The sequence below is a fragment of the Bactrocera tryoni genome, chromosome 1, assembly GCF_016617805.1.
Source record: "Bactrocera tryoni isolate S06 chromosome 1, CSIRO_BtryS06_freeze2, whole genome shotgun sequence".
Lineage (NCBI taxonomy): Eukaryota > Metazoa > Arthropoda > Insecta > Diptera > Tephritidae > Bactrocera > Bactrocera tryoni.
Genome location: NC_052499.1, coordinates 34,799,981 through 34,825,786, shown reverse-complemented (window position 1 = coordinate 34,825,786; position 25,806 = coordinate 34,799,981). Strand labels below are relative to the sequence as shown.

General features: G+C 35.7%; 1 protein-coding gene across 1 annotated transcript; it reads left to right on the top strand.

The window, feature by feature from the left end:
* The first annotated feature begins 24,669 nt into the window (after positions 1-24,669).
* LOC120766185 (salivary glue protein Sgs-5) lies at positions 24,670-25,508 on the top strand. The gene is made up of 3 exons (XM_040091541.1): positions 24,670-24,933; positions 24,986-25,168; positions 25,231-25,508. Exons 1-3 carry the CDS (start codon positions 24,675-24,677, stop codon positions 25,263-25,265), a joined length of 477 nt encoding a protein of 158 aa, XP_039947475.1. The 5' UTR covers positions 24,670-24,674; the 3' UTR covers positions 25,266-25,508.
* Positions 25,509-25,806: the final 298 nt, after the last annotated feature.

Genomic DNA, 25,806 nt, shown 5'->3' with positions numbered 1-25,806 from the left:
GCATCCCTAGGTATGAGTTGAAAAAAAAATTCAAAATTTTTTTTTGAATCACCCTAATGTATACATAATGCATTTACATGCAATGCACATCTAATAATAATAAAAATGCATGGGGACACAAGTCATAAATTTACAGAAGAGATAACATCAAAGGCACACACACACATGTATTAAATTGTACACTTGAGAACAACCCAATGTAGCATAAAACATATTAAGCGGCATAAGCAATATGCTGCAATACATGCGAACATACACACCTACACATATATTTAATTATTTAAGATAGTTTTAAAAAATGTATATAAGCCAGGAAAATATCAAATAAAATTAGAATGAATAAATTCTCACTCAAACAAAGATCTTTATTTTTCCCCCACCAGCGGTAAGAACTTAAAGATCCTTATTTGAGTTTAACCGTTTGATCTTACAAATCAAACATATTTAGTCCTTCGAGCCGGATTTAGTGCTCAGCCAAATTAAAAAGTCCTGTATTCACAAAACAAAACAAAATAATAGTAAGACGGGTGTATATTCCCGCATATTATACCGATCACATAAGCCGTTTTAGCAGAGACTAAACGCAGTGATCTAACTGCCATTCAAGAAATATTCAGCGGCTGTGAGTCGAGGCACAGCAAGGTCAACTAGGCGACCAAATCAATATATGTACCTCCAACGATTTCTTTGGAGAATAGCAGTTACACAAATAAGAAAAGTGTTGCGGAAAAATCATGGGTATTAACAGGAACAAAATTCTTGATGTCCAAGCGGATTTATCCGAAACGGTGTTGCACACGTCCAATACTTTTCCAACAAAGTCTGGCATGACAAATAAATACAAATCAGATACATTTGATTTTAATCATAGAATCTTCATATTCAAGAGGGAAATTCAACTCCTCAGAAAAGTAATGGATGATCTCCACAAAATCACTACAATAAAGAGTGATGATATCAAACTTTTGAAATTTGTGTTTCTTCAAATGCACAATTTTCACACAAAGTACTTTTCAAAAATTTGTATTGAAGTTGAAAATTTGTATTTTGAAATAACGTCGGAGTATTTCCAAAATCTCAAAATTTGTAAAGCGAGATTACAAGAAGGAGAGCCCGAAATAACTTACAGTTCTCTTCAGCGTGATGCGCTGTTAGAAGATTTTATCATAAAGAAGAACCAGAAATTTTGTACCGTTTTGACTCGGATTTAAAATGTACAAAAGTTCTAATTTTTTATCTATCTTGCAAATATCTATATTAGACTGAGGAAGAAACAGCTGAAGTAATAGAGGAAGACAAAAAACAAAAAAAGAAGTTGAAGAAGAATCACTTGAAGAACTTCATAAACTTTCAATAACTGAGGAAAAACCAACTGAATTAGTATCTCTTCCGGCAGGCTCACATTTTGAAGAAATGTGGGAAAGTGAAGTCCAGGTTAAATCGATTGAAAATGAGGACGAAGCTAAAGAAATCGACCACATTTTGGAAGATGATGCTGCAGCATATGAGAAGGAAGAGGAAATTTAAGTTTTGCACAAACCAACACAATTGCCGAAAAAGTGCAAAAGTGTTTTAGTTGAGCCAAATCCTAATCTTACCAAAAAAGAAGACGTAATTGGCTCTTCTAAAGGCATCAATACACAAGTTGCTAAAATATATCCGACCGTGTCCATTGCATTGAAATTAAAAACACATGATGAAAATAATGATAATTCAACACTGGACTTTGATCTACCTGACGAAGAGCTAAATAAAGACGTGAAAATTAAAGTCCCTGACGATGGAGCCAAAGCCAACACGAAGAAAAGGATAGGATGCCCACCGACAAAACAGGATGGTTGTACATCACCGAAGGACGAAATTAGTGCAGCAGAGTGTACAAAGATACACAAAAAGAAGCTTAAAATCAAAGGTATACCGTCGTCCGATGTAAAAGAAGAAAAGCCGACAGGACACAAGCTATCATTAAATCAACACAGGAAGGCGCATAGTCATCGTGAACGTCACTGTTGTCATCTTTCCAGCAGTCACTTTTGCTCGCCCGGGAGAATGTTCAAAATTGAACATGTTGTTATTTTAAATAAGATAAGATAAGAAATATCATATACAGTCCACTAATTTATTTTAAATAATTATTTATGATTATAATCATTTCTTTCCCTCGGCAATATGTTCAAATATCATTGAACATGCTTACTTATCAGTAAGGCCGAAATTCTACTAAATATAAATATCTATGTATTTAGTATATATTAATATACATAAATACAAACATATATACATAATGCAATTACATGCAATGCACATCTAATAATATTAAAAATGCATGGGGACACAAGTCATAAATTTTCAGATGAGATAACATTAAGACACACACACACACATGTATTAAATTGTACACTTAAAAACAACCCCATGTAGCATAAAACATATCAGGCGGCATAAACAATATGCTGCAATACATACGAACATACACACCTACACATATATTTAATTATTTAAGATAGTTTTAAAAATTGTATATAAGCCAGGAAAATATCAAAATAAAACAAGAAAAAACGTTAACTTCGGTTGCACCGAAGCTAAATACCCTTCACAGGTGCATTTCTGTTAGTAACTATGTGTTCAGTTTGTATGGAAGCTATATGCTATAGTAGTCCGTTCTAAACAAGTTTTTTAGAGATTACATTGTTGCCTTAAAAAACAACATACATACATATATCAAATTTCGTGAATATATCCTGTCAAATGTGAAAGTTGTCCATACAAGAACTTGATTCCGATCGTTCAGTTGGCATGGCAGCTATATGTTATAGTGGTCCGATAGACGGCCGTTCCGACAAATGAGCAGCTTCTTGAAGAGGAAATTACGTTTGCAAAATATCAAAACGATATCTTAAAAACTGAGAGACTAGATCGTATATATACAGACAGACGGACAGACAGACAGACGGACATGGCTAAATCGACTCAGCTCGACATACTGATCATTTATATATATACTTTATAGGGTCTCCGACGATTCCTTCTGGGTGTTACAAACTTCGTGACAAACTTAGTATACCCTGTTCAGGGTATAAAAATTATTTTCATTCATTCCCCCCACCAGTGGTAAGGAATGACAAATTCTTTTTTGAGGTCAATGTTCGATGATACAAATCAAACAGGGGTATATTAGGAGCAAAGAGAGGGACGGTCTACTTGAATTGATTTTGATATTGCTCAAATATACTATACTCGATAATATATTTTAAAGCTATCTTACCTACATATATAAAAGAAAGTGACGTTAGTTACTACGCTTATAACTGGAGAACGCCTGGACCGATTTCGGTGGTTACCACCAATTCGGACAGGTCTCCGCCCAAACAAGGAAAATACTTAAGAAAATTCTGGAAAATTTTCCGAAAAAAAATTATGAAGAAAATAAATTTTCAAATACGATTTTAAAAAGGAAATAAAAACGAACATGATTTTAAATGCTGGCACATAACTCAAAAACGCCTGGACCAATTTTGCCAATTCTTTTTTTAAAATGTTCGTTGAGGCAAGGATGGTTTTTACGGCGAAAAAATTCGAATAATTGCCGCAAAACCCCTAAAAAGAGCCCTTTTCTTTTTCCCATAGAAACGAATGAATGCTGTTAGTAACGCTAATGCTCGAGAACAGCTGAAGCAATCTTGATGAAATTTTCAGAGGTTGATCGCTGTGGACCGAGGAAAGTTTAGAGATAAAAAATCCGTATGCTTTTCGTGAGGAAAAGTCGGAAAGTTGGACAATTCCAAAAAAATAACTTTTTTTCATACAAAAATTTATTGAAATTTATTTCAAGCGTTTCGTCACGATGTCAGAGGTCAAATTTGTCGTTTGCTTTCTTTATTCCGGTTATTCAAAAAAAAAATTATTGAAATCTATTCCGTGAAAACGTTTGTGGTGCTGTTAGATGCTGGATGTACTCTGTTGAGTGGCAAAAGAGAGGTTTGCCGCACGCACATATTCTTCTTTGGATGGTGGATGGTGGTTACACCAAATCAAATAGATGAAATCATTTCTGCGGAAATTCCTGATCCAGAGATAGAAGCAGAATTATACGAAACCAATATGGTTCATGTACCTTACGGATCACAATACCACTTCGGTTTGTATGTCTGACAATAAATGTACAAAACACTATCCACGTGCTTTTCTTTCGGAAACACAAACTAGAAATGATGGATATCCAATGTATCAGCGTCGCTCACCAGATGACAATGGCAGAACATTTAGCATTCAATTTAGAGGCGTCAATATCGAAGTTAACAACACATCGAAGTCGACAACATATGGATCGTACCATATTCGCCACTGTTGTCTAATTCACATTCAAATCTCATGTCAATGTTGCGTATTGCAGTTTGGTGTAATCGATAAAATACGTGTGTAAATACGTCACTAAAGAAAGCAACATGGCGGTTACTGATCTCGAACGATACGGTCGATACGTGAACTGCAATAAAGCGCTTTGTATGATATTTACTTTTGCGATTCATGAACGTTTTCCGATTGTTGTGCGTCTCGCAGTTAATTTGGAGAATGACCAAATAGTCTATTTCAACACAGAGAATACAGCACAGACAGAGAAAACACCCCTAGCAACAAAATTAACATTTACGAATTTTTTCTCAATTTTCGGCAGTGAACCGTTTGCGAGAACTTGCTCTATTCGGAAATATCTTGATATTATACATACAAATACAATAACAATTACAATTGCTGGAACATGTTAATCACTGGAATGAAGTTCGCACACTTTTCGCGATGATCAGCCATCAAATTAGCGTCAATTATGAAATACGAACAAAAATGACATTGCCGAAGACATTTTACATCGTATTCGCTAAGAATTGGAAATGGGTAAATTCCGGTTGATACTTCCGGTGGTTTGATATCAATTCCATTTTCCCTTTACCAATTCACCAAAGATGAACTCATCACGAATATTCGGACATTGGACAAATTATCGTAACTACAATTCCTTAAGTGCACGCGCAATGTTAGCTGACAAAAATACCGATGTTGTTGACTTAAACTGGAAGATTCAAAGTCAAATTCCGGGAGGCTTGCGCTCATACAAATTGATCGATCGTGGAATTTCTAAATTCTTTGAATAGGCTTGGTATGCCACCGCATCATTTGCGTCTCAAAGTTGGATCTGTCGTTATTATGTTCCACAATCTTCAGGCGCCGAAACTGTGTAATGGAACCTGACTGATTGTGACGCAGCTATCGAATATAAAGGGGCAGAATGCTTGATTCTACGAATTCCTCTGAGTTCTAACGATTTGTCATTTCAGTTCAAACGTATTCAGCTTCCAGTGAAAATTACATTTGAGACACAAGGATAGTCGCATAGTGTATGGTATACATTTGGAAATGCTATGTTTTTCACTCGGCCAGATATACGTGGCCTGCTCACGAGTTGGAAAACCATCTTTTCTATACATCGGAACAGAAACCAAAAAATGTTGTTTATCAAGCTGCGATACATTGAAAAAAAAAGTGAAATGATAAATTCAACTTTTTCATTTCTAAACACACATCACGCAGGACAACGACTGCGGGGTCAGCTAGTATATAAATAATACCAACTGAACGACAAATTGGCATACAACTTGCTGGACAAATAAACATCAAGATCAGTACCAAATACAATTGCCAATCTTATTGACTAAAGTCAGCCGGATGTTCGATAATCCTGATTTTAGTTACATAGTGCCTGGGCGAAGTTTTTACTCAATTTTAATTATTATTATGATCAAAACGCGCTCTCTCATTCTCATTAGAATTACTCACATATTGGCCAATATATGCGGAGACTTTATAACGGAAATTCGATAATCTTTATATTAGGTATATAAGGGCTATTACTTCCCGCATTGACCCGAATTAACATATTTTTTAGACACAGACAGGATTCTTTCTATTCTCTTCTATTATATACATACCTCACACATTCATCGAAACTTTCAGGCCAACTTTAAAATATGTCAACATATTCGGGCTTGAACAGTTTTGATCGATTTAGATTATTGCTAATCATACCGTAGCATACTTTAAATGCGTTATTGCAAAGTTTTTCTCGTTATAATCATTGTTTCTTGATTGTTACACTGAAAAGTGAAATAATCAAATGGAATTTAAAACAAGAAAAAACGTTAACTTCGGCTGCACCGAAGCTAATATACCCTTCACAGGTGCATTTCTTTTAGTAACTCTGTGTTGAATTTGCAGAATATATCTCGTTAACTGAAAAAGTCTCCAATGCAAGCATTTGACTCTGATCGTTCAGTATGGAATAATTCTTCGGAGATTATATTATTACCTTAAGCAGTAATCCATGTCAAATTTCGTGAAGATACCACGTCAAATTTGAAAGTTTTCCATACAAGCCCTAGAATCCGATCGTTCGGTTTGTATGGCAGCTATATGCTATAGTGAGCCGATCTGAACAATTTCTTCCGATATTACATTATTTCTATGAACAATAACTCATACCAAATTTCGTGAAAATATATCGTCAAATGAGGAAGTTTCCCATGCAAGCATTTGATTCTGATCATTCAGCTTATATGTTAGCTATATGCTCTAGTTAACCGATCTGAACGACTTCTTCGGAGATTACATTGTTTTCTTAGAAAATAATCTGTATCAAATTTCGTGAAAATACATTGTCAAATGTGAATGTTTTCCAGAGAAGAACTTGATTCCGATCTTTCAGTGTGTATGGCAGCTATATGTTATAGTGGTTCGAAATCGGTAGTTCCGACAAATGACCAGCTTCTTGAAGAGAAAAAGACGTTTACAAGATTTCAAAACGATATTTTACAAAGTGAGGGAGTAATTCGTATATGTACAGGCGGACAGACAGACGGACATGACTCAGCTCAGCGTTTCTGACGCTTCCTTTTGGGTGTTTCAAACTTCGTGACAAACTTAATCAGCCCTATTCTGCATTTCTACTCGAATCGAAACTTTCTCCGATTGGCAACTTTGGTATTCTGCGCTTCGATTCAACTTCGAAAATTCCAATTCAATGTATTCTGCATTGCGATCGTAATTACGTTTTTGTACGTTGAAGTTTTGTCGGCGGAAAGCCGTTATATATTCATTTTCGTGCACTTGGATAAAATAATTTCCTCAAATATGTAAGTAAAACTTTATGATTATAGTTGTAAAAGACATAATGGTGGTGTCCTTGGTTGTTTGTGCTTAAATGATATTTTTGATATGTTTGCAGGTCAATAGTAACAACGGCAGAGCAATACGAAAAATTGTGTGATATGATGGCCACGAAAAGAGATATTGCGCAGGGCTTCCAAAAGCGACCGAAGGAAGAAGTACAGGAGTTTTGGGAGGAGGTTGCAAGGAATTTAAATGCACTTGGCCCACCAACAAAAGATTACAATACATGGAAGTTTGGTTTTAACTTCCATTTATTTTTAAAAATTTAAGTTAAATCTAACGTTTTCGTGCAGGTCTGGATTGACTAAAAATGCTACATGAAGCGAAAATTATCGCATAACAAAAAAGAAAGGATGAGCACCGGTGGAGGTCCTTGCCGTTTACAACGCATAAGCCCACTTGAAGAAAAGGTGATAGCTTTGACGGGTTTGGAAACGGATGATATCCCTTCAACCAGTAGAGCTAGCAGCCAAAATAGAGAGGCGAGAGCAGACAAGCAGAACACTTCTTCATTACTTAAGAAAAAGATACAAATTAAAAAGAATTTTATGCAGAGACGAAAAATTCAATGAAGCTGCCTTTGGTAAAATGGAAGAAGTTACTTCATATTTACGGCACATGAATCGTTCTCTAGAAACTTTGGCGGAGACTGCAGAGAAGCAACTTGAAGAACAGAAGCGACACAATAGAATTAAGGAAGAGCTGGTGAAGGAAAAAGAAGAAATAAAAATGCAAATGCTAAGATTAGATCCAAATTATAAGCCGGATTCAAAGTAGTCATTTTTTAATTGTTAGCCTTTTATTTATTTTACTATTATTCATTTATATAACGAGCTGTGAAATGAAATAAAAGCATTTACTTTTTTAATATAGGAGCTGTAAAATGCACTGAATGCAATTGTTTTTATTTAATAGAATAATGTAGGAAAAATGCATTGGTCTCCTCCTCAAGTAATATCGCTGCCGATATAATTTCTTTATTTTAATAAACCAACAATAATTTGTGTTTTTTTGCTTTGTTATATTTCATTTTCACACGTTTCAAGGCAAACAGCTGACTTCGACAGCTCTTCCTCTTCTTCTTTCAATCCAATCGTAACTCAGAATACCTATTTTCGATTCAGACGGAGCGTAGAGCGGGAACGTAATCGAAATGCAGAATAGGGCTGAATATACCCTGTTCAGGGTATAATTAGATTATATGGGAAATAGGCGTGGTTGTAGTGCATTTTCGCACTGTACCATGGAAATGTTAGAGGAATGTTATATACCAGATTCAGTTGAAATCGTTTCAGCAGGTCGCGAGATATATGATTTCACCTAAAAGCGGGCGGTGCCACCACCTACCTCTTATAAAGCTATCTAATACCAACCCAGTGGTAGAATTTAATGTCTCTAGAGTTTTTGGTTATGGATTTATCGCGCTTTTAGTACTTAGTTTTTAACGGTACTGTTATATGGGTAGTGAGCGGGGTTATGATCTGATTTCATTCATTTTCACACTGTCGGTAGCGGTTCTAACAGAATTTATTTTAGGCGAATTTGGTTACTTTGAATTCAACGGTTTGAGAGATATGCAAAAGCTATGTATGTATGTGTTTAGCCCTTGCCACTGCGATTCTCTAAACTAGATTAAAGTTGCAAATCTCAATTGAGTATTTAGTTATGACCCACGTTTTGAGGACGAGGCAGTGGTCCGATTACGCTCATTTAAGAGCTCCGTCTTTCCGCCAAATTTCATCGCGATATTTTAATTTTTACTCAAGTTACGGCTTTCATGGACGGACGGACAGATTTCAAATTGTCTCGGCATTCTGATTTTTTATACTATATCTTACCTGTTCCTCATTTGAGTATTTTCCAAGTTATTTTTACATATACCGTTAACAAAAAATTGCAAATGATTTGAATTGTGCGTAGTTTTCACTCTTACTTGGCTACTATAATATCGCGTGCAATAATTTGTAACTTTATACGGGCGTGAGAATTTTTGTCAAATGTTGTACATATGTGTATATTCATTCATTACACACATCTATACACACGCATACACATACAAGTACATGTACATATTTGTGGTTTTCATTGCAGCTCTTCATGCGGCAAACGTCACAGCGAACGTCACATAAACCACAAAACGGAAATTAAATGTTTTTATGCCGCGTGTGATGTACTCATGAAAATATGTACAATTACTCACAAAATTGATCACAGTATCAATACGTAGCTAATCGATGATAAAAAACTCGTAAATGTTTTGATATTTTTTTAAATGTTTTTATTAAGCACAAATTTTCGTATGTTTCTCACGAAATAATGTATAATCCCGCGCCTGCTACACCGTAGACAATAATTCGCTCAATTAGCCGATTTCGCCTGCAACCGAATTTATTAGTGTACTCCACAGCTACTCGATGGGCCCAAGTCTCCTACAGTGCCAAGCAAATGACTGCGCAGAATCTCAATATAAGACTTTGCCAGCATACGTCCTTCGATTTTCGTCAACCTACCAACCACATTTGTCGTCGTGCATCACCACACCATAATGCAGCCTCCTCCATACTTCAACGTTGGCTTAATGTGGCGTGCCTGCACTTTCGAATTCTTGTTTCACCACGTCCATTGCGCCTATCCGATCCCAAACGATTTATTTAAGTCTCGTCCGACCACACGACCCTCTCCCAGTCACGTACATTCAGACCCAGTGTTGGTTTTTTGACCTTAGCAGGGCTTTTTGTTCAACACTTCGTAATTTTCTGTGCGTTGTCTGTACACAAACCTTTAAATGATTATTCTTTTCCCGGCTATTTCCACGGAATTTTCGCATTTTCCACTTCATATGATCGTCCCGATCCTGAAGCTGAGTTGGATTAGTACTGACTGCATATGCAAGACGGAATGAAAAAAGAAATGGCTATTCAACTGAAGCGTGATCAATTTTGTGAGTCACTATACTTGTATATATCAAAGACAAGCTTTTACAAACCTATTAATATGCATATGAAAGATTTTTGGTAAAGATATAATAGTAAAGCATTCAGTTACATTTTAAAGCCATTCTCATCCATTTAATTATACATCGGAATAGGTTTTCAAATCCTTTGCTATAAGAAAATCATGAATAAAAGTTTTCATTCTTCGGCTTTTAAAGACTATTTCATTATATATCATTTTGAAAAGTTTATAATCTTGCAGCATGTTGGTACAGAGTATAATAGTTTTGTTCACCTAACAGTTGTTTGTATCAAAGTTGAAATCCGATCGGCTGTCTGGCCTAATAGTTTTAATGTATGTACATACCTTCCAACTCACTTAAGCCAAATTAACTAAACTCACTCAGAACAAATATTTTCAGCACATCTATTGAAAGCGTAAAAATGGTTGAAGTTAATTTATAACCCCGCCAACTCTCCATATAACTGTTATGTTTAAAACTACTAAAAGTGCGATAACTCAATAAATAAAAGTGTCAGAGGCACTAAATAACACCCAAAATGATAAAAAAAATTTTATATACGAGAAATCTCGGGACTATCTTTACAAATTTTAACCAAATTCGGTACTTAGCATTATTACTGACGGACTTATGTCACATTTTGAAAATCAATGCAACCGAACTACAACCATGCCTACTTTCCATTCACACTATTCTTAATTCCATATCATTCGTCACTTCTCAGAACACAAATCAAGAACCAATCAATGTATGCAAATGAAAACAAATAGGGCTTTTGAGGGGTGCCACCTGATAACCTGATTGTCTGACTAAATCTGACTAAAATTTTTCAAGCCCTCAGATACCTAAAATATAAAGCCCAGTCTCTATTGCGCACTTCCGATTTTTCCATGGAAGTTGCAAGAGTATGAAGTCCTTACTTCTTTTAAAAAAAAAATTTAGCAACACAAATAATAAAACAAGCAAGGAAAGCACAAATTCGGGTGTAACCGGACATTTTATAGTGTGAGGTGTTGCCTTTGTAACACTTTTTATCTTTAAAAGGCTGGATATACTCTCAGGTCTTGAAAAACATTTTATAAAAGTTGTGTTCGAATATAAAATGCGAAAGAATTCAACCCTCATTATTCGAGCAAATTTAATAAGTAATCTTGTTAACTTTTGTATATTATAAGTCGTAGACTCCCTTTCACAATTTTAATAAAATACCACAGAGTTTTATAAATATTTCCTGTAAAATATCAGCTCTATGCACTGAGGTCTACCTGTTCATGTTAGACAACTTAGACGGGAATATAGCGATACTATGCTCCTTAAAGGGACAATATTTTAGACAATATGCAGGAACACTCAATAGAACTTTGGAAACCATTATAATAAAGGCTAAGCCAAATGTAAAAAGTCAACTAGCTGCCCCCTTCACATGTAGTCAGATGAATGAGAAGGGGTTAAGCTTATTAGGTAAGTAAACAAAACTTTAGGATTTGTCCAATATTTACAAACCCTGTTGTAAAAATAGCAACAAATGATGTATGAAATTACGTCCCAATTATTATAATATCTACGCAATCAAAATACTTAATAAATTTGCTTAAAAGCAATCTTTAGTCACATGCATACATATGTACATCAAATGCGTGAGCTCGAACTAAACACACTTCAAGCAGTTAAATATCAAACTTCAGTTCTAAGCGCAACAAATTGCACCACTCAAATCGGGCACCGACTTTTCAATTAAAATTTATTCTTTCAAATTAACTAAGCAAACTGAGCCAAAAAGTAAACGCAAACACATAAATGAATATTGGCGCAATCACGCGACTTTGTCTCTGAATTCCAATTGCAATTAATTGGCAAATTTTTAAATACAGTACACTATTCACACAGATTTGTGAGTCTGTATGTGTGGTACATTAATGTGCACGGCACAAGCCTTGTGAAGCCCTGTAGCCAAAAGGCCAGCAAGTCTTTAACGTAAATCAAGTATTGTTGGCACTCAACAATAAATAATAGCGATGACGCAGCAGCAAAACCAACAGCCTACCACCAATGGCCATAATCAACTGATCATGTGACCAACAAGTCCGCATTCGTAGAGCAAAAATGTCGAAAACAAAAACAAAATAAATAATTTACAAACAGTAACACAAAAACAAACAAAAACAAATCCTGCATAAACAACTAATGCAATTGAATTTGGAAACTGAAAGTTTTCCAAGGCATCCGGCACGACGCAGCGGTGAAGGGAATGAAATGCTAACGCATGACTTCGCCTATATCCCCAGTGGCGGGAGGCCGCAATCAACCGTTTTCGAACAAACATACTACAAATATAGGTAATTTAAATACCATTTGAAATGTTACAGAAAATGTACTCGCTTTTGAAAAAATGTAGATGCCAGTGATAATAAAATAACAGACCGCGCCTGCTGCCGCATGACCGCAAGTGTGAACGCGCTTTGCGTTGCACGCACACTTGTGCACCTTTGAATGCATCGTAACATACAGACAATGGACACGCATGTTTCCACAAGTGTATACTCACAACGCCAACAACTGGCTACGTGATCTTGTCTAGCCCGTGAAGTGTGTAAAGCAGTGCAAAAATACCACACATGCATATATGTGTATATGCACACACACACACACAAATAAAAACTATGAAAAGTGAAGGTACATATTCGTAATAAAACAGGCACCGGCCACACCAGATACTATACGCACGTAAGAGCTGCTCTTAAAAAAATTGCATGGATGTTGTGCGTGTTTGCGTGGGTATTCGATAATAGCCAAAAGTGGTTACCAAAAATTTGGCATAAAATGACCACATCATAATAAAAAAATAAAAAATAATAATTATTTATTTCATTATTATCTTTAAGAATGTGTTACAATACTTAAGTTATTGTTTTTAAAAATAATGTTTATTTGTAGACGTCATTGATACATACATACAGGATATTTATTAAGAAAACTTAATTCTCCTTCTTTATTGGCCTAGTTTCTTCTTTTCGCCACGTGGCGCCAATTGGATATTCCAAGCAAAGCCAGGTCCTTCTCCACCTGGTCCTTCCAACAGAGTGGAGGTCTTCCTCTTCCTCTGCTTCCTCCGACGGGCACTGCGTCGAATACTTTCAGAGCGGGAGTGTCTTCGTCCATTCGGACAACAAGACATGACATGTCAATGCCGTCGTATACCTCATACAGCTCATCGTTCCATCGAATGCAATCTCTCACCCGAGGCAGTTGGTAATCTTTCATTGGAGACAACCCGCACAACCCTGTGAAGGAGGTGTTTCGCCTTCACACTTTAGCTCGCCTTCAAACGGATGTTCTTAGGCTATCCAGAGGATACTTGGTCAAAGACCGGAAGTCGTCAACTGCTTGGGCCATATGTAAAAAAATAGTTTCTGGCCACTCCCAAGTGAATGGCGATCAGAGAACTTTCCTCACTTGCGTAAACTTCTACACATGACTCCATCCTCCCAAAAAAAAACTTAATTATTTGAGGTAAATTTTCCGGCTTCATTAGAGCAGTTGCAATTTGTAAACGCATATGTACATATATAGAGTTACAATCTATATATGTATGTATGTATGTACATACATATATAAAAATGAAACCCGTTTTCCGTTGTCACGGCATCACGCGTGAATGTCTGGACCGATTTCACTAATTGTTTTTTTGTTGTATTTGTTATTATTAGGAGAAGGTTCTTATGTAAAAAAAAATTACGAAAGTTGCCGGAAAACGCCTAAAAACAGTCCTTTTCTTTTTCCCATACAATAAGACACTCAATTTCGAATTTTTTGATGATACGTTATTTTGCATTTCAGGTGACGATATGTAAGTAAAAATTAATGTTTGTTTGTTAGTAACGCTAAGGCTCGAGAACGGCGAAACCAATCTTCATGAAATTTTCAGAAGTTGTTCGCTGTGGATCTGGAAAGGTTCAGAACTAAAAAAACTTTTCATAAGAAAATGTCGAAAAATTGGAAATTTCCAAAAATTGACTTTTTTCATACAATCCTTTTTTCCTTTGGTTTTTCAATATTTTGATTTGTAAACTATTTGAATCGTTCAGTTTCGGTCGCTTGCTCTTTTATTCCGGCTATCTAAAAAAAAATTTTGAAAATTATTCAGTGAAAACTTTATGCGTGTTTCAAACGAAGTGATCAATTACAGATTGAAATTTGTTACAAAGCCACGAAGAGGTCCCACTAATATCGGTCGGTGTTCTTTTTGCCATCAACGCCAAGGCACATGAACGAGTACTCCCAGGATGCGATGACATACGTGTGGAATTATGGATCGGGGTCAATCAGCAAGCGATCGTCACGTTGTCACAGCACGACTTTTCAAACAACAGTTACGATGTTCTTCTTTGGATGGTGGATAGTGGTTCCACCAGATCAAATTGATGAAATCATTTCTGCGGAAATTCCTGATGCAGATAAAGATCCAGTATTAAACGAAGTGATGAAAACCAATATGGTTCATGGACCACGCGGACACCACAACCCCACTTCGGTTTGTATGTCTAACAATAAATGCACGAATCCACATGCTTTTCTTTCGGAATCGCAAACTGGAAATGATGGATATCCACTCTATCGTCGTAGCTCATCAGACGACCATACAACTTAGAGTAGTGAATATCGAAGTTGACAACATATGGATCGTACTATATTCGCCACTGTTGTCTAAATCACATTCAAATCTCATGTCAATGTTTGATATTGTAGTTTGGTAAAATCGATCAAATATGTTTGCAAGTAAGTCACCAAAGAATACAACATGGCGGTTATTGGTCTTGAACGATACGGTCGAACTGCAATAAAGCGCTTTGTAGGATATTTACTTTTGCGATTCATGAACGTTTTCCGACTGTTGTGCGTCTCGCAGTTAATTTGGAGAATGGCCAAAGAGTGTACTTCAACCCAGAGAATATAGTGCAGCCAGTGGAAACACCGCCAGCAACAAAATTACGCAGAAAGGAAGGCCAGCCAGTAGATTGACATGCAGGTGTGTTCTCAAATAATGCATTTCGATGAATTTACACAACCACCGGAAAAACGACCTTCGGTTCCTATTGGATAATGTACGCATTTCAACTTCATTTGAGTCATTGCGTACTGTAAATGGTACGGTGTGTACAATTTTTCTAGAAGCAAGCCAGCAAAGTATGTACGATGCGGTGCAAATGAAGTTCGCACACTTTTCGGGAAGATCATTTCGACATATAAACCTTCAAATCCGCTTCAATTATGGTATGCGAACAAAAATTACATTGTCGAAGACGTTTTACATCGTATTCGCTAAGAATTGGAAATGTGTCAATTCTGGTTGGTACTTCCGGTGGTTTAATATCAATTCCATCTGCCGTTTATCAATTCATGAAAGATGAACTCATAAAGAATATTCGGACATTGGCCAAATTATCGTAACTACGATTTCTTCAGTGCACGCACAATTTTAGCTGCCAGAAATACCGATGTTGTTGACTTAAACTGGAAGATTTAAAGTCAAATTCCGGGAGACATGCGCTCATACAAATCGATCGATCGTCTTGACAATGAGACGAAGCCGCGAATTATCAAGTGGAATTTCTAAGTGCTTTGGAGAGGCTTGGTATGACACCGCATTATTTGCGTCTCAAAGTTGGATCTGTCGTTATTATGTTTCGCAATCTTCAAGCACCAAAACTGTGTAATGCACCCCGACTGATTGTAAAGTAGCTATCTTATAGAATGGGGCAGATTTCAGGCAGGACAACGGCTGCCGGGTCAGCTAGTACTTATGTATATATTTATCAAAAACTTTATTTTTCAAAAAATTGTTCGAAAAAGACTTTCTTTCTTATTATTTCAATAATTAATTTCGAAACGTGTCTACATCCAAAAATCATTCAGTTCGGCAGGTAAATCTATAATCCTATATAGATTACTGACGGCTCCTTTGGGAAGTAAGAAAATGTGGACCTAGTTGTACAATCGAAGCAATTTCTTTTGAATCTGAACTACTCCACTGGTATTTGGATGACTATATTCAAAAAAAACTTCGGAATACGTGGTCAAAAGTTGTAATTTAAAGAAGATAAAGGGTAATAATTTATAAGAAGAACAAACATGTCTAGGAGCTTTTTTACGGCCAGAAAAAACGGCAAAGAAATACTAAAGTTTTTAACATGCGCTAATGCTTCGGGAAAGAAGAAATTACTACTTTTAGTAATCGCAAAATGATAAACGTTGCTTACCCAATAATGTTGTTAGGCTTGTTAAAAATTACATGTACTTCACTTTGAAATTTTAAACAGTTTGGTATATACATATGTATAAATATTGACATAGTATATCGACAAATTTTTATATATATTTTCATATTACACAAAAGTAGAAAATTAACACTGTGACCTTGACCTCATTTGAATGGTGGTTCAAAAATTGTTAAACAAAGTGATAATGATGAAATTGCACAGTTTTTATATACTAATCTCTATTCATTGCATTTAGCTCACCTTTCAGTATTGTAACTTTCATTCCGATCACGTTCAGTTCAAATGGTTCAATTCCATTTTCTTTTATTATTGTTTATAAATGCGACCTCTAAGAGCAAACACACATGTACATACATATGTATATATGTATAGGCACATATACATTTGCCAAGTAAGTCTGCAGTTTCAAATCTGATAAAATTTCAGTTCGAGAGCAGCTCCGTTTTATAATGTGATGCATAGCAGTATTAATTTTCAATTATAAAAAAAATAAAATAGAAAGTTCCAAAATCATAAAAAAATTTAAATAGTTTCTCCATTTATTTAAAGTCCAATATATAATAATATTTAATCGCAATAAATGTTTGTTGTTTTAATTTAAATTCCCAAAATTATTATTTTGTCCGATCTGGTAACAATGAACAATGTTATAAAAAACAATGACTAAATATAATTATCGTTGACTATATGCCGGTAAATCGGTTAGTGAATTATCTTAAAGCATGATAGAGCAAATTAGTTAGTTTTATGCCAAAAGCCATTAAACCATTCCTACCCTCAAATTCCTAATATAATAATTTCCGCTGGATAACCGAGTATATCGATTAATATGTAATATATTGTAAAGGATTTCTCGATAACAATTATCCTTGCTGGAGGCTGTCCTGGTATTTCATGTGCAGCAAATCGATATTCCATTAAGAATTATCCCAATCCTTTTGATACTTGTCTACCACTTTCCCCAAATGCTCTTTTAAGGTCCGAATGCATCGTTCTAACATGCCATCCAACTGTGGATACCCAGCTTCTGGCGTATTTCCTGAATTAGATCTAATTAGAAATTCCCTTCTTAGTCAAGACTTAAGTCCATTAGAGCACCATGACAATCATGTCACACCATATCACCATATCACAAATTATCTCCTAGTATTCACACAGTCAAATTTAGCTCTGGCAATTTACGATTTGTTAATCAACCGCATCATATTTTAAATATTCCAACAACAGAAAACTACAAAAGCCCTTCTCATTATAAAAATAATTTCATATGTAAGTATATATGTGGTTATGGATAAATAAATCGCAATATAATCCAACGTCCATATAAACGTCAACTTTATTAATTCGCAGTCAAATTTTCGTGTATGAGTAAAACATAATTTTCGGATTGTTTTCTTTATTATCAGTGGTATTTTTGCAGGGCTTAAAATATTAACAAGCTGTTACATATATTAACATAATGTTATGTGCAAAAAATAGTAAGAATTTGTCCATAATTTTAAAGTTCTTATTTTCTCTTAGCCCCAATACCAACTTGTGCCAACGTTTTTTTCCAATCCTCGAAACAGTTGTTAAAGTCAATTTCTGAAATAGCCTTCAATGCGCACAGCGATTCACGTTTAATGTTTTTAATTGACTCAAAACGTTTTCCCCGGGACGGTCATTGATAATCAGTTGATGTTGATAGCCGTCCTGAACGAGGCTTATAGTCCACGCGTTCTCGACCCTCTTTGAATAATTTGTACCAATCAAAAACACTTCCTGGCAAGAAGCAATTATCAGCGAAGGCCTTTTCCAACCTTCTGAACCATTTGGCACCACAAATTTGATTTCACACATAAACTTTAATTGAACATCTTTGTTGCATAAATTCACCCATTGCAAAAAACACAGATTGCACTCTCTGTACTTCAGAAATACAAGCATAAACTAAACACTAATGTCACTGACAGTTATACCAACCCAGAAATAACATTTTGACGAATGGGTTTTCCCGCGAAGTTTTAATTAAAAAGTCTTACTACAAGTATTCTATACTACAACAGTAGCATAGCACATTTGGAAAGGTGGTCAAATACCTTTGTTTTTAAATTTACAATGGTGCCATAGCCACCGTTCATTCTGCTACAGCACGCACAGATTTAGCAACCAGAAAGTAATAAGAAGCCTATGCTCGCTGGTAAGACATTGTGTGGTAGTGAAACTGGAAGTGGTATGCACAAGTTAACATCCATTTCAAATTCTTGTTATAACTGCAACAAATAAATTAATGTATGTAGGTATGCGTACTCGTTTAATATGTATGTTTTAAATTATTTCTATGTATCCAATAATAATTAAAATCAAAATAAAAACAAGTAAGGAAGGGCTAAGTTCGGATGCAACCGAACATTTTATACTCTTGCAACTTGCAAGAATTAAAGCCAGGGAAATATTTTAAGATGTAAAACGTCAACCAGAGGATCGGAACATAAAAAGTTTTATATATGGAATACATATACTCTATGTTATTCATACGCTGGCCACCAAATTCAGCATAAGTTTTGTTAGAAAAACGAAAGTATCAACCCGATATGATCCATTTACTATTATCATTAATTTACCTCACATACAATCACCAATCATATGGAGCAAAGTCAGACGGATAATCGAAAATCCTGGTAATTGTTATAAGGGAGCTAGGTGAAGTTTATGCCATGCTGTCATGATTAAAACACGCTCTCCCAATTTCATAGATATAACTCAAATATTGGCTGATATATCCAGCATAAAGTCACCTCGAAGTTCAAAAATCTTTTTTTAGGTATATGAGGGCTCAGGGAAGTATCGACCCCATTCGACCAATTTTTGACATACAGACATAACATTGTCAGAGAGGGATTATCCCTGAATTTCAAGTATATATCTCACACGTTGACCGATATTTTCGGTCAAAAGTCAACCCACATATTCGGTACCTAGGGTCTTTCCCCTCTACAGGGTTGTGCTGAGTTTGGGATCCGCCACGTAAAAAAGCACAATCAATGAAAACTATTCTACATCTTCGGATGAGAGACCTCAAAAGACTCAAACGAAGTGTCAATCGGGTCCGACAAGACATCGCAGCCGATTGGAAGTTGCACCACGACGACGACCCAACTCACGCCGTTTTCCTTGTGAACAGTTACCTAACCGAGGCCGCCATCCCAACGCTTCCACAGCCGCCCTACAGCCCAAGTAGGCCCGTCCCGTTTTCGTTTCCTTGTCTGAAAAGGCAGTAAAAAGGGAATCCAAGCAGCATGCATCTCTGCTATGCAGTAAATGCATCTAGATTTACAGTAGACTTTTCTCTTTTTAACAACATATGTATGTATGTATACATAATTTAATTGATGCACTTGTCTACTTTTCTGTCTAATCTGTCAAACAGCACAATTATTTATTAATCTTAGTCTGCGTTAATTCTTGCCAAATTGAATTAACGAATTTTCAGTAAATCAGATTATGTGTTTTTAGTACCCACTGAAGACTTGTTTAACATCAGTATATGTTTGTACTCCAATACTCAATAACCCGATACCACTGAACTAATTTTGTTAACATTTTAAAAACAGTTTAATATTATCTTGGAAATGTAACAGCATGAAAATGGGCGAGCTCAAAATATGACCACGCCTACTTTCTATATATCAAACTTTTAGTTCCATTTGATTTTTCAATTTCCAATATACAAATCAAGAACCAATAAATGTATCGGTGGCTGTGCCACTTCATGAACAAAAATTGTCAAGATCGGAATACAACTGTTCCATCCCCAGATACCGAATTTATTTATCCCAGTTCCTATTGAGAACTTTTTGTCGAAATTATCGGTCAATCTGTGACATAATAAAAGTTCTGAGGGAATTCCCTTGGTCTTCATATACCTGATAAAAAAGTTTTCGAGCGTCCCGCTGATGTCATACTGCATATCTACTATACTACAAGTATACTACTGTAGGCAAAAAGTAATAAGAATTTTTGATTTGAATTTTGTGTGAAAATCAATTCGTCGAAATTTTTTCTAGGTTGGTATGACTGCCAGTGACATTTGGCACAGATGTCAAAATAATAATTGGTGTTAAGTATGTACATATATGCTTGTCTTTCTGGAGTACATAAAGTGCATTCGGCTATTTTTACGATGGGTGAAATTATTCAACGAAGAAGTTCTATTAAATTTTGTGAGAGGATTCGAATTTTTGGTACCGAAACGTTGAGAATGTTGGAAAAAGCCTACAGTGATATTTATTTGTCGCGGACACGTTTATTTTGATTGGTACGAATTATTCAAAGAGGGTCGAGGACACGTTGACGACGAACCGCGTCCACGTCGACAGCCTTAACATCAGCTAATGATCAACACGTCAACAAAATCGATAATTAATAGTCAGAAATCTTACTGGCATCGTTGGAAAATCGGAAGGATCAGTGAAAACTATTTCGAAAGATCATTTGGGCCTAAGAAAAGTGAAAGCACGATTGGTTCCAAAATCGCGCAATTTTCCAAAAAACTAGCGCCGCGTTAACGTCTGTGAAACAAAGCTTTCCGACTACCAAGATATCATAAAACGTATTACAAAACGAAACAAAACGATCATGGAAATGATGTTAGTTTTTCCGAATTTTATCCATTTTAGGCACAAAAATACACTCTTAAGAGTAAAACACGCTTTCACATTCTCATTGAGATAACTCACATATTGACTGATAGATGCGGTATCGAGTCATCCGGAGGTTCAAGGATCGTTGTATTCAACATACTAGAGCTAAGGGAGGTATTGGCACGATTCAATCCATTTTTGAAACACAGATTGACGATTGTCAGGAAAGGATTCTCTATGAATTTCAATTTATATATCTCACACATCAATCGATTACTTGCGGTAAAAAGTCAATTATAGGTACTGGGGTTTAAATATTTGGTACTTGCGGTTTGAACAATTTTTGTCATAAAGTGACATACTTCTAAGGCATTATTCATACAGAGTTACAGGAAAGTAATAGGACTGATTTTTTGCATACATCTGACAAAGAGGCAGTCTTCCGAGCGGCACACGATCCAAGAGGGTATCCAAGCCTTCCGTGATACCTTCAATACTTGGAAATCGTGTGGCAGCGCTGCATCGACGCAGAGGAGCCTATTTTGAAAGTTGTTAAAGAATTGTAACGAATGGTTCAATACATTTTTTTACATCGACTCGGTCCTATTACTTTCCGGACAAACCCTTTGTAAATTTTATCTCAGTATATTAATTTTTTCTTGATTAGTATACTAAAGAGTGAAATAATCGAAAGGTATTAAAAATTATTTTAAATGGGAAGAAGGCGTGGTTGTAGTTTGATTTCCAATTTCGCACTGTAACATAGGAATATTAAAAGAATTTTAAGCACCGAATTTGGTTGAAATCGGACGGGTCCGATTTTCGCACCAGCTCTCATAAGGCCTTCTTTTACCATCTCGGTAGTAAAATTTAATGTCTCTGACGTATTTAGTTATTGATTTATCGCGCTTTTAGTAGTTTTTAACAGTACTGACATATGGGGAGTGAGCGGAGTTCCGATTGCATTTATCTTCACATTGGCCATAAAAGCTTCAATAAGATTTATCTAGAGTGAATTTGGTTATTGTAGCTTAAATCGTTTAGGACATATGGGCATAAAACCTATTAGAGGCAGGGGCTTACTTGTCCGAAATATTTATATTAATACATACATATATAAATATTTTAATAATGTATTAAAACAACTTAATAATTGAAATAGTTTTAACATGTAAGGAAGGGCTAAGTTCGGGTGCAACCGAACATTTTATACTCTTGCAACTTACAAGAATCAAAAACAGTAAAATACTAATAGGTGTAAAACCAATCATATCGAGTAAAGTCAGCCGGATGTTCGAAAATGCTGATATTAGTTATATAGGGTCTAGGCCAAGTTTTCACTCAAATTTATCTATATTAAGCACAAAGATACGCTGTTATGAGTAAAACACTCTCTCTTAGTTTCATTGGGATAACTCACATATTGGCCGCTATATGCGGTGTAAAGTCACCCCAAAGTTCGAAAATCTTTATAATAGGTTGACAAAAAAGTCTTGCGGTATTTTCGCTAGTTCGCGCTGAAAACGCGTAGTTCTAGTTCTATTCGTCGCATCGGGTCATGCTATACCTTTTTGGAAAGCTCATTTCACGCACTAACACGTGTTTGATTGATTGTCGTTTCTTTTAAGTCGTTCGTGAGTTATAGCGTCGCAAACATGGTGCAAAATAAAGAGAAAATACGGCATATTTTACAGTACTACTACGATAAAGGCAAAAATGCATCTCAAGCCGGCAATAAAATTTGTGCAGTTTATGGACCCGATACAGTTTCCATTTCCACCGCACAACGATGGTTTCAACATTTTCGTTCTGGTGTAAAGGTGGTCGAAGATGCGCCACTCTCCGGAAGGCCTGTCGTCGAAAATTGCGATAAAATCGCTGAATTGGTCGAAAGAGACCGGCATAGTAGCAGCCGTAGCATCGGTCAAGAGCTGGGCATGAGTCATCAAAAGTTAATTTCAATTTCAATAAAAAAAAATTCAATAAAAATACCGCAAGACTTTTTTGACAACCCATTATTAAGTATTTGGGGGCTAAGAGAAGTATTGCTTCAATTCAACCCATTTTTGACATACAGACATACCATTATAAGTGAAGGATTATCCCTTAACTTCACTTATACATATATATCACACATTGGCCGACATTTTCGATCAAAAGTCAACTATAGATACCGGGGTCTAAATAAAAATCGGTACCTAGGGGCTTGAACAGTTTATATTGGATTTAAATTTTTTGATCGTAAGGTGGCAGACACTAAAGATATTTTTCGAGCAAAGCTTTATTCCTTGATTTGCGTACTGGAAACTGGACGAATCAAGTGGAATCTAAAATTGTGTAATATGGGAAGTGCTTAGTTATGGCACTTTATATGTTTTTGGTTAATGGCGATTTGTGGACGTGGCAGTGGTCCCATTACACCCATCTACGAACTCGAACTTTTTTTAAGAAACCCACATACCAAGTTTCATCGAGATATCTCAATTTTTACTCAAGTTACAGCTGCACGGACGGACGGACGGACAGACAGACAGTCAACCGGATTTCAACTTTTCTCGTCATCCTGATCATTTATATATACATAACCCTATATCTATCTCGATAAGTTTTAGGTGATACGTATAACCGTTAGATGAACAAAACTATAATACTCTGTAGCAACTGGTTGCGAGAGTATAAAAACATTGAGTTTAATTATAATAAGAAATGTATCTCTTTTATTTTGGACGCGACATAACAGTGCCCCTAATTTTTTCGACTGTGATATAAAAAATAAATGGAACTTGCACATAACGGTCAAAATCGAAAGGTTAAATCTGAAACAAAAACCAAACAACACCTGCACATTTGATAACCGTATGGGCAAATCTTCACATTCTTAGACTTTAATTATATTATCGCAACATGCACAGAGTTCAAAAGTTTTGTTCAACAAACAATTATTGGCAACACTAAAACTTGAAGATTATAAGACGGATTGAATTTCGGATGTCTATCGGTCCGTAGCGATAGCTTGAGAAGCATTTTATTTAATATAAATAGTAACTGACCAACCTTACTGACTTCTTAGCACCTCCTCATAATCCTGAAGTTTAATAGTTATTACTTTTTATTATGTTGACTTCTACTTAGTGTGGAAGCTGAAACTTTCTACATAATTCTCGGCAATAAGACATTGAGTTATTAAAAAAAAATATTGATTGAAGTTTGAATCATAGTATATATGTATATTAAGTGAATCACTAAACTACATATAAAACCTTAAAGGGTATATATAGTACACAATATGTATTACCATACATGCGTCATACTCTCATACTTTATATGTACTTCCCTACCCTTCCCGTATTGTCGTATTCCAAACTTAATTCAGTTATTTGACATATTTAACCCACCCACACATGCCCTTGTATCTACATACGTTGTGTCGGCGAATTGCTTCCTAGTGGAACGTGTCACCTGTGCAAATAGCAGAGTATTGTCTTAACTGTCGACGCTCTTAGCGTTTCGGCTTTACTTTTAATTTTGGAAGAGAACGACATGAACAATTTTAGTGTTTTCAGTTAGCTACATACAAGTAGTTTATTAATTAAGAAAATGTTTACTATTCGAAATATTTTTGCGTTTTTTCCTTTGCTAACTGGGCTGGCGATAGCGGCGAATTCGCAACAGTTGCAAGAAATAGCCGCCACCGACAGACCCGTATGCTCGGAGCGATGTAATTTTGCTTTCCGATGTGATCCTTACTATAGCGGCCCACCGGTGTGGACGATAATAGACGGCGTTTGCAAACTTTTCAAGACAGACTGTCTATTTGCCAGCACAAATTGCCACCGTCAGAATAGCTGCTTACCAAGTAAGTGTAAATTATCCATTTTATAATTCCACCTTGAATCAACTCCACTTAGAATTGACAATAACTTCGCAACAAATCTGTCAGACAAAGTGCATGGATGCGTGTGAGCAAGCGCCTATAAAACCGGTGTGTGGTGTTTTTCCCTATGTGACGGTAAATGGGGATCGAAACGACGGTATGATCACCTTCAAAAATCAGTGTGAATTGGACAAATGGTCATGCTGGAATTCGAAAGGTATGTATTGAATTGACTAATTTTGTTGAGTGTGATAACACAATATTTATATTTTATTATAGCATACATCTCAGTGAGCGAAGGTACCTGCTTTTGAAAAACCAATATTTGATTGTGGAATTAAATAGAGCCAAATTGATAGGTCAATAAATTACATGTTTATATGCTCTACAGTGAAGTGATTTGATTTCAACGAAACAACGATTTATTTTATATTTACTCCGAAGAAGATAAAAGAACTTTATTTATTGTTTATTGAAATGACAAAACCGAAACAATGTAACTGGTTTTTTGTGTATTTCCATTCATTAGGCGATAGCTTGCATATTCTTATATTTATTACAACCTGAACATGTTTTATTAATATATTAACGTATATTAAGTTTGCCACGAAACGTATATTAAGTTTCACTATAGCTATCATACAAAATCAAAATCAAGTTCTTGTAAGGAAAATTTTGCATTGCGAGGATTAATAGCAGTAAATGACATTGCACTATATTTTATTGTTGAGCTTCAATTCCTTCTGGATTTGGACACTGGAAAGTGAAAGAATCAACTGGAATTTTAAAGACGAAGAAGTGAAGGAAGACCTCCACTCCACTGAAGAAGAACATGGCTACACTTGGTACCTCGAA

What these genes read in the sequence shown, in the direction of transcription:
- LOC120766185 (XM_040091541.1), top strand. Translation starts at nt 24,675, where the DNA reads ATGTTTACTATTCGAAATATTTTTGCGTTTTTTCCTTTGCTAACTGGG. An exon ending in TCAGAATAGCTGCTTACCAA is followed by an intron (nt 24,934 to 24,985) that starts GTAAGTGTAAAT and finishes AACTCCACTTAG; the next exon opens with AATTGACAATAACTTCGCAA. An exon ending in GTCATGCTGGAATTCGAAAG is followed by an intron (nt 25,169 to 25,230) that starts GTATGTATTGAA and finishes ATTTTATTATAG; the next exon opens with CATACATCTCAGTGAGCGAA.